The 10,368-nt window shown below is 44.5% G+C and overlaps 1 protein-coding gene across 1 annotated transcript; it reads left to right on the top strand.

Moving 5' to 3' along the window:
- The first annotated feature begins 404 nt into the window (after window positions 1–404).
- Window positions 405–8,694, top strand: SF3B6 (splicing factor 3b subunit 6). Its single transcript, XM_037035466.1, has 4 exons — window positions 405–561; window positions 3,297–3,415; window positions 7,822–7,960; window positions 8,106–8,694. Exons 1-4 carry the CDS (start codon window positions 532–534, stop codon window positions 8,193–8,195), a joined length of 378 nt encoding a protein of 125 aa, XP_036891361.1. The 5' UTR covers window positions 405–531; the 3' UTR covers window positions 8,196–8,694.
- Window positions 8,695–10,368: the final 1,674 nt, after the last annotated feature.

Raw genomic sequence — 10,368 nt, forward strand, 5'->3', positions numbered from 1 at the left:
TTTCGCGCACCATCCACGCGGGGATGGGAACGGGCCCGGGTCCGGGCCCACCCACGCGTTCTCCGTAAAGGCCCCGCATGCCCTGCGACCAACGAATTCACGCCAGGCCCCGCCCCCTTCCCAAACTCACCTGAGTAGCCCCACCGCCAGCCGCTCTGCTCAGGCCCCGCCCTCTGCAGGCAGCTTCCTTTTCTGAGGGCCGCCCAGGCAGAAGCACCTTCCCTACCTAAGACTAGGCCCCGCCCCTCTCGGTCCGACGCCCGGAAGTGTCTTGGTCCGTCGCCTTTCAATCTTCCGGCCTCATAGCTAAATCGGGCTCGTTTTGCCCCGGACTCTTTTCGGAAGGGGATGCTGCGTCGACACGTCTCCACGTGAGACGGAGGTATTCCGACGTATTGTATAACAGCTTCCGGCAGAGCCTGGATGTTGATTTCCTGCGTTTGTTGCTTTATTAGGCTCAGAGCTGAGTGAGCTCCGGGGGAGTAAGGAGAATTCTAGTATTTACTGCGGTAACCTGATCAGCCCGCCAAGATGGCGATGCAAGCGGCCAAAAGAGCGAACGTGAGTATTGGAGACTCTGCCGATGAGGGGAGGACTTCGCTGCTGGGCTTTCTCGGTGGCGGGGTGCACAGCATTCTTGGGCCTGATCCGTTCAGTGGTCGTGGAAACCCGGAAGTTACTATGCTGTCGGAGAGAGTTTCAGCTTGGCCCGGTTTTTAAAGATATTCTTAGTCACCTTTCCGCTGAGAGTTCCTTCAGCGTCTTATCCTGGTGTTAGTGATAGTATTAACACTACAGCCTTTGTTGCTTCACCTGTACCTAGAACTTAGCGTAAGGATCTTCTCGGCTTAAACGGCAATAGCGCAGATGATTACACAATAAATAACTTAATGATCAATTGGAGCTTGGGAGTCTCCTCATCGGGGAGCTTTTTGGATCCCTCATGTTTTAATTAAACAATATTTTTGAGCACCTACAATGTACCAGATTTGCAAGATAGGAAACAATCGGTTGTGTTTATTGAACAGCTACTGCGTGCCAAGCACTACTGTAGGTATTGAAGATACAGCAGTGAATAAAACAAAAGCCCTACTGCTTACATTCCTTATGTTAGAGAGTGGGGCGTTATGGAAACCTAAAAAAAGTCTCAAAAAGGAGTGTTTAACTTTAAAATGCTGAAAAGTGTAAGATGAAGACGGATTTTGGACACGGTGAGGTGGAGCGTTTTGGTGACCTTGATGAGTTCATCTCAGTGGAGGAAACTTAGTTGTGGTGGGACGGAAGGCAGGTGGAAGTTGAGAAAGTGGAGACAGTTCTTCGCCCAAGTTTTCATGTAAATAGGAAGAAGAGAAATCAGATGATAACTTTTTCCTTTTTTAAGATGTGCGATATAAGGTGTACTTGTATGCCAGTGGGAATGGTCTAGTACGTGGGTGACACTGATGATGTGGGACAAAAGTGGATGCAGTTCAGGAGTGGTTTGGAGTAGACGAGGGGTTGGCATAGTTCTGAGAGGGAAAGTGGGTGCATGGGTGAATGCAGGTTGGCAGGGTTAGTAATGTGAATATAGGGCCCTTTCCATTTGGTCATATTTCTTTTTCCAGTCAGCAAGACCTAAAAGGTCATTCTCCTAGTATGGGCAGGGTAGAGAATACATCCCAACTCAGATATGGTAGGGAATGGTAGTGGTAAGGTGTGAGAAGAGAAAGTGTAATTGAGTGTTCTTGCAATGAGAGAAAGCAGATTTACTAATGAAGTATACTCTGATAGCCAGTGTTAATTATCTATTTGAACATACCCTTGAACCTTAAAATCTAAAACTTTATGATACATATTTGTTTACCATTTGTCACCACTACTAGTTTGGGGGCAGGGAATAAGTATAATATTCTTCTATTTATACAATACAGTTTAATGCCTGGCATAGTTGCCAGTTTAATAAATAGTGAGCAAATCAATGTCTATTATATAACTGAATATGTTAATAAGAAGCCCAGAAACTGGATGGGAGATACATATTTGAGCATCATTAACTCAGTGTGGAAATCACATTGTGGTTAAGAGACAGAATGTGGAGGTGTAGAGTTAAGGGGGAGTTATACAAAGGGTCGAGACAAGAAGTCTAATGTGGAAGGGTGTATTTTTTAAAAGTTGATTTTGGAAAGAGAGGAACATCGATTTGTTGTTCTGCTTATTCATGCATTCATTGGTGCCCTGACCAGGGATCGATCCTGCAACCTTGGTGTGTTGGACGGCACTCTGACCAACTGAGTTACCTGGCCGGTGCTGGAAGAGCATATTTTAATGGTAGAACAGACTAAGAAGAGCTAGCCAGAGAATTAGGAGAAAGTGAAGGAAATAAAGAGAATCAAGAGGGTCACAGTTAATAGTGTCAGAGGCTCAGAGAAGTTAAGTATGATGAGAATTGAACGCTGCAAGTTAAAGGTCTTAGTGTGTAAAACCACTTTCATCAGTTTGGGGTTGGCAGCTGGATTGTGGTAGGTTCCTGAGTGTCTGAAGAATAGGAGGTAGTGACTGTAGACTTCCTCTGTCCAGGTGCTTGACTGAAGCAGGTGCTTGACTGAAGCAGGAAGAGAAAGCAAGATAGGATAATAGAGAGCTAGTAAGTTTGGGGGAGGCAGAAACCTGGTCTTTTTCCCTTCACTGTGTGACCCCAATACCGCCTAGCCTGGTGTATTCAAAAAGAAGGTGCTCAGTAAGTACTCGTTGAATGAACGAAAAGGTAGCTAAGTATTTTGTTTTGTGTAACGATGGCAGTGCATGAGCAAACTGCTCCCCTGAGGAATAAAAGAAACCAACCTTACTGGCAATCAAAAATCAAGAAATAAACGTGTTGACTGAAAGCCTGGCTTTTGTGGTAGTCCCTCATTAGTTCCTACTAATAGTCTTTTCTAAAACCGTGCCCCATGGCTTTTCTAAAAAGCATGCCATTTTCAGTAATATCCGATTCTGATTCTTGCCTTTTTTGTTTCTAAATCCTCACCTGAGGGGTATGTTTTTTGATTCTTAGAGAGGAAGGGAGAGAGAAACATCGATTGGTTGCGTTCCGTATGTTCCCTGACTGGGGATTGAACCTGCAGCCTAGGTGTGTGCCCTGAGTGGGGATCAGACCCACAGCCTTTTGGGTGCACAGGATGATGCCCCAAGCAACTGAGCTACTGGGCCAGGGTTTTTATTTATTTATTTATATTATGAGAATTTCTTTATTATGAGAATTTTATTAAACGGTAACACTGTCTCCTGATTATAATGACAGTATGTATTTCTCATTCTAGATTCGACTTCCACCTGAAGTAAATCGGATTTTGTATATAAGAAATTTGCCTTATAAAATCACTGCTGAAGAAATGTATGATATATTTGGGAAATACGGACCTATTCGACAAATCAGAGTGTGAGTTTACTAAGACCTTTGAAATGTCATTTATGGAAAATGATTGCGTAATCTATGGTCTAGGAATTAGAGCTGACAGCGCGGCCTACTTGAGAGCCTAGAGGCTAATAGATTGAAGCCAGGGAATTTGGGGGGTGGTTTTGGTTTGTTTGTTTGTTTGTTTGTTTGTTTTAAGGGAAAAAGACCTATTGAGACCCTCATGATCAGCTCAATAAGAGCCAACTGGTTGTGAAATTACAGAGAAAATGAATGGTTTGAGGGGACTGGAAGGGAAGAGGAGGCACTAACATTTTATTGCTCACCTACTATTTGTAAAGTCAAATACTATGCTGTGTTTTCTATGTGCATTAATTCTGACTTTCTCAGTAATCTTCACTGTCTCCTTTACTAACTCCAGAATTTCTGAATAAACTGAGTAAAGGGACATAAAAGTAACTGAGAAAAATGATTTTTTTCAGCAACAGCTTTCTGTGGAAGATGTAAAAGTGTAGGGGACCCTTCCCCTAGTCTGTTCTTTAAAAATATGCTTACTCAGTAAGTCTGGTTTTCCAAAGCAATATAGACTCATTGGAGAAATAAAGAAAAAGTCATTACTTATAATACTACTATATAAAAAAATGCTAAAAAAAGTGTGGGGAAAATAATTACAACACAAATTCGTGTTTTAATTTAAACTAAATCCAAATTTAAATTGAAGGGCTCACAGCTTCAAGTGATATTTCTTGAATATCTGCCAAATGGCATTTGTTGTAATAGGTGCTTCTGTGTGCACCGCCGTTATTCATCCCTGTGTGGACGTGGTCCCATGTCTGTTTCCCAGATGAGACGGTCAAGACCCAGAGAGTAGAAGTGGATTTCTAGCTTCACACAGCTGTTTAGTAAGAAAACCTTCTGGTTCTAAATTAAATTTCTACACTACACAAGCGCTGTCCCACTAACTAATATAAATGGGCTGGCTACATAAGAGTCCACCTGAAAGATCTAAGGCTTTTTTAGTTGGAGTATCTCTCTCTCTCTTGCTCTTGCGCTCTCTCCCTCTCCCTCTCTCCCCACCTTCCTCCCTTCCTCTCTCTCCCTTTCCCCTCCCTCTCTTTCTCCTCCCTCCCTCCCTCCCTTCCTTCCTTTGAGTTTATTTGAGCCTGTTTGAGCCTGACCAACAACATGCCACAGGGAAGCAAGATCTCAGATGCTCCCAAAATATCTTAACAAATTTACTTTTATGACTGGAGAGCCTTTTCTTTTCTTTTAGAATTCTGTGAGATCTTGAGGACTCTCCTTTAAAATGATCACTGTCCCTCCAGGAAGTGAACCAACAGCTAGAAATGTGTCATCATCAATACCGAAGTGGGGGTGAGAGCGAAGCAGTGTAGACCAGCTGTCCATTTTAGGCAGTCTTAATTCTTTGCATGTTTGATAAAAGCTCTGGACCCTTCTCACACAACGGCACACACAGCATTCTGCATCTGATTTCAGTGGGCACACGGACTGCAGGTGGAGAGACTCTGGTCTAGACATGAAAGCGTGGTGTGCTGCATCATTAAGTCCTTGGATTGGTTAGGACCTGGGTTCGAATACTGACTGGGCACCTGTTAGCCATGTGAAACTGGACGAAATGTTCCTCCTCCTTGAGCTTCATTTACCTATGAATACAGTCTTCCTAACCTGCTCTCCTAAAAGAATTTTCGTGAGGACCAAACTGGACATGCCTGTGACAGCACTTTTTCACTGCGGATCTCTTTCCCACTGTGCATTCACCACCATTCACACTTCTCAGTGTTGCCATGGCACCTTCTAGAAACATCTCTTCTTAGTCAGCACATGCTTTTGCTGCCTGTGTGCTCCCTTGTTTCTCTTGCCAGCCTGCGAGCTCCTCCAGGGCGGTGCCTTGTCCTCTTTTTCACTCCGTGTCGACGGGCCTCGTGCCTGATACGTGTTAGCCACCTAATGCGTATAAGTGAGTGAGTGATACATGAAGTGGTAGTGGGGCTGTGATGGATTTGTGAAAGTACTACAAAATATATTGATCATACACAATTAACAGATACTTCCATCAGCAAAGTTAGGGAAGGGTTTGGTGTGCAGGAGCTCGGGTCTGAATTCAAGCTTAAGGAACAGGTTTTTCTGTCCCATTACCGTGCCCAGGCTTTATGGCGCACTGGCACCAGCACTAGGGTGACTGGCCTCCCCCATTGCCCAGGACCCATGGGTTTTCTGGGAGGTGAACTTTCAGTGCTAAAAACTGGACAGCCTTGGGCAAACGGCTGTCCCCTTACCTGACACGTAGCAGTCACTGGCAGGGTGCTTTGAACTTTTTAGGCCCTTTCTTGCTTGTGGCCTCTTTTGACTATTAAAGCTTAAAGCCATGTGTAGCGTGGGGTGTGGTAGATAGAGCCTTGTGTCACCGTGCGACACACGAAGCAGCTGAAGCTCAGCGAGATGACGTTACATGATTAGGTATTCTTATTTCTGTTCCCACTTCTCCCACCATTCAAGAAAATAATGTTGGCTTAGTGCCAAACATACAGTAGCTACCAAGTACATGCTTTTAAAGACTAAAATTACAATGTGGTTTTCAAGATAATAGGTTGATAATTAGGGCTGGTGCACTTAAGATGAAGAGTCTTTAAAATGTGGTTGGTGCCTATCCCTCTTCTTTTTAAGAAGATGCAAGAGGGAGAAAGGGACAGGCTTTGCTTTGCTTTGCTGGCGTCCCGGGGAAAGGAGGCGAGAGAAAACAGATCCCTGTCCCCCCTGCTCACTAGCCCTGCAGTTACACAGCACTGTAGGGGGTAAAACGGGAAATCCTTGCCCTCGGGAACTTAAAATCTTAAGGTTTTTTTTATGTTTTCATTCCAAAGGAAAAATTAGGTGGACTTTTTTTGGAAAATCTTTGGGACAGTGTTTTTTCCTTTTCCTTGGGCAGCCCCAAGTTTCCATAAGATTGAAAGTCAGAACTCCGGAAGTTGTTAGACTTTCCAGAGAGGAAAGAGTATTGTAAAACCCCTCTCCAGGCCCACACAGCCGAACCGCAGGGGGCATGTATATTTGGGGACATTGTGCCTCCAATCACCCCAGCACTCCATGCCTGTCCTGTGCCCTTCACAGAAAGTGCAAGCTCTGCCTGGGGCCCAAGACAGTAGTCTCATCCTAGATCAAACCTAGACAGGTATCTCCCCTTGCCGAAGCCTGCTCCCTTTCCTTGACCCTGTGCAGGGCTATGGCAGACCACAGTCTTAAACCCTGTCTCACAGCTGCACTGGTGGCTGGCACACAGATGGAGGCAAGGGGTCCATCTTTATCACAGTGGAGCATCGCTGAGTCGGATCTCTGCCCACTGCCCCCACTGACAAGCACATAGCCAGTTGTGGCCTGCAGTTTGTTGCTCCTTGAACTTCTCTGCCTGCTCCCCTGATAGAAGCTCGTGCGGTGAGGGTAAGAGTCGAACAGCAGCCCCATATCTGAGCACGGTCCGGCTTCGACTTCCAGCAGCCTTTCAGCGTGCTGCGTGGCTTGTGGGCGCCGCAAGCGTGCTTCCCTCCCCACAAGCATGCTTCCACCCAGTCTCTACAGAAGCCCAGCCCTTCCCTCCAGCCAGTGGGGGGTTTAATGCATGATAGAGCAGACTGTATTAAAAATGAATGTATGAAAGGGAGGAGCTGACTATATTGCATTTTAAAAGGCAAAGACTTCAGAATAGTGGGAGAAACTACAGTAACTCTCTGTATGTAGGAAGACATGCTTTTCCGGCCATAACAGATGAGGTTGACAGTTTTCTTATATATATATATATATATATATGTCTCGTTTAGAATTTTCTCATCTCCGTGTAGGGGCTTCCTCTCCACCCCTACTTCCACAAAATAGATTTTATAAAAACCCTTAGTGAATTATTGCCCAGAAACGTGTTCCTGGAATTGAGGAGGTCATCTTATTTTTAAGAACTGAAACTAAAATTGGGGGGAGAGCTAAGTCTTTAGGGACAAGGTACTAGTTTCCAGGTAGTAGTGTGGTGAGCAAAGTGTTGGTTCTGTTGCCTAAATGCACAGTAAGAAAAACCCCGTTCTGACATTGCTGACTGATATGAGCATCACTCAGTACTTACAGCACATCACTGAGTGCTTTTTGTCTCAAAGGTACTTGAGACAGAAATTGGTTCTTGGTATGAGAAGAGGGAGAGACGAACGTGAAGACAAAGTTTCAAGCTAGTTCTTTGCCATTACTGCTTTAGTAGCCCTGTTAGTGTTCTTGCTGTAACAGTCAGTCTAACCTACAGCAATTTTACGTAAAAGCAAAAATTACCCGAGTCTAGCAATCACAGGGTTACCCAGCGCACTGATCCATAACGTTCGTTTCCGCTGGTGGTTTTCAGGTCAATGTGTATTGAGTTGTCTGGTTCACTTCTGCAGGGGGAACACACCCGAAACCAGAGGGACGGCATATGTAGTCTATGAAGACATCTTTGATGCCAAGAATGCGTGTGATCACCTGTCAGGATTCAATGTCTGTAACAGATACCTTGTGGTTTTGTACTATAATGCCAACAGGGTAAGTGCAGCTGTGGTTCTTGTCGCGGGGTGGGCGGGGAGCCCATGTGAGAATCAGTGCCAGGCTGCACCGGGAGGGCAGACGGGTGCCGTTAGTTTCACTGGAGAGTGGCGACTCCTAACTTCGGTGCTTGCCCCATTTTCAGGCATTTCAGAAGATGGACACAAAGAAGAAGGAAGAACAGTTGAAGCTTCTCAAGGAGAAATATGGCATCAACACAGATCCACCAAAGTAAACGTTTTCTGCATTTTTGTTTTGGACTGAAACCCAGTGAATCACCACCACTACCCTTTTTTGGTTTTTAATTAATACAGATCTTGCAATTTCTTATTTGAGTTCCAGATTACCTGCCTAAAACTTTGATACATGTTAGAAGGTATTATTAGTAAACTTGTAGCTTTTTGTAAAACATGCCAGTGTTTTCTGTTCAACTTTCTCCTGTCTGATTCCGGGGGAGAAAAACAGCAATTGAATGATACCAAGAATTATTTGGTGGGAGGTGGTCCAAGAGGCTGGGCCTCAGGGAGCGAAAACAGCTTTGCGTCCCAAATGTCCTCCGTGTGAGGCCCAGTGCTGGGCCGTCAGGGAGTGTGCCCGTGTGCTGTCATTTGTGGGCAGTCTGTCACAATGGACTCTTCATAACGACCCACTGCAGGAAGACAGCTCCACCTTGCTGATAGGGCGCCAGAGCTCCTCGTGTTGGTTCAGTAGATAAAATGCTTACGTGAAAAGTTGCTGTGGCATCAGCCAGTCACTCGCCCCCGTGCCAGTGCATTTCAATAGTGCTCGCTTCACAGTTAACAAAACCCTTTGTCACTGTGGGTGCCCTTGTGCTCAGAGCAGAGGTCTGCTCTCGAAATGGCCGTCAGGTGACAGGCAGCACGTGGTTAGAAATTTGAGAGCAAGCAGCCTGGGGGGTGTTGGTGGTTTTCTCATGTCTAAGATTGCATCAATGTAGTCTTTCTGTCTAGATAATAAGTGTCATGTATATTTTGGACCTTTATTCATAGTATATCTTTGCTATAAAAAATTACATGGTGCTTATTCTTAAAATCATGCACTCCGTGGCATGGAAATAACAGTTATTACTACATTTATCAGAGCTTGGCAGCTTGGAGGGGTAGCTATAGTTTTCCTTTCATAGTTTAGGCATGGACCAAATAGAAAAACAGACTAATTCTATTTCTATATACATGTATAAAATATAACCCAAAATTTAAAGGATATTAGTACTAAATCATTTAAATAGACTACTTTTAAACACAGTTAGCTTTGAAATGTTATTACTTTAAGAAAATAGGCAATTTTATACTTTTGTACTGTCTTCTCAAAGCCTTCTATTGAAAATGAAATAATTGTCTTATTATGTCTGAGTGCTTTTTGAAAGCACTGTAGAAGAGTCATTTCTAAGAAGGGCGGGCAGATGACAAAGCAGCCACAACTGTAATTTTCTTCTGAATGCTTTTGTGAATTCCATATTAATTTTTGTAATGCATGATGTGCTTTAGGTTTTGCGTGTGTGTGTGTACTTTGGGTATTTACACAAGTAAAAAGAAATTTCTAAAAGACTTTTTTGTAAGAGGAAAACAAATGAGACTTTGCTTATAGTGTGATGTGTCTAAATAGTTTTTAAAAATTCCCTCTAGTTGTCTGGCAGTTTTGTTGCCTGTCCCAGTTAGGATAAAAGAAGTTTAATTTAATGGACAAATTAAATGCTCGTGCCAGGTCTGTGTGTGCCGAGATGTTGTGGCTATAGTTCCAGTCGGCCCCCTGTACCAGATATGTAAGGCTCAGTGTTCCAAACTGCTCTTAGGGTGCACGGGAAGATCGTGCCCATGCATGCGTACACGCACACACGTGTGCCCGTGTGCCTTTACATTCTTCAGGTTAGTTTTGAGTTTCTAAGATTTTGTATGGCCAGAGAATATATTGACCAGAAGTTTGAAAATGGCTGATATGACAGCTCATCACTGTCCTGCTTAACAGCTTTCAGTGGCCGTCACAGGACAGTGTCCAAACTGGCTGGCACACTGTACCATAATTCTCTGCGCCATCTTTTCAGAGCACCAGTAAAGCAGGGCTGCATCGCCGAGCGTATCTCTCCAGGTGCTGGCCAGTGGGTGTTTGCGCTTTTTTATTTGTTTGTGCTGGCCCTACCTTTTACCAGGTGGGTTATACATACTCTAGACTGAGAGCTCCTGTATGACTCCATAATGGTCACCTGCAGTGGCCCTTGGTGCCATTTTTGGTTGTCCTGTCGGTGTCACAGCAGAACACATGAGAAGACAGGCTGAGCTCTAAGAAATTACCACAGACATTTGTGTCATGGGAGAAAGCAGGGCGCTAAGGCATTCTGAGGGAAACAGCCTGGAAAGGGATGGGTGCGGCGCCCGCAGCGGGTCCAGACC

This window comes from Sturnira hondurensis, unplaced genomic scaffold (assembly GCF_014824575.4).
Source record: "Sturnira hondurensis isolate 20B ecotype Veracruz unplaced genomic scaffold, ASM1482457v3 Scaffold0022319, whole genome shotgun sequence".
Classification (NCBI taxonomy): Eukaryota; Metazoa; Chordata; class Mammalia; order Chiroptera; family Phyllostomidae; genus Sturnira; species Sturnira hondurensis.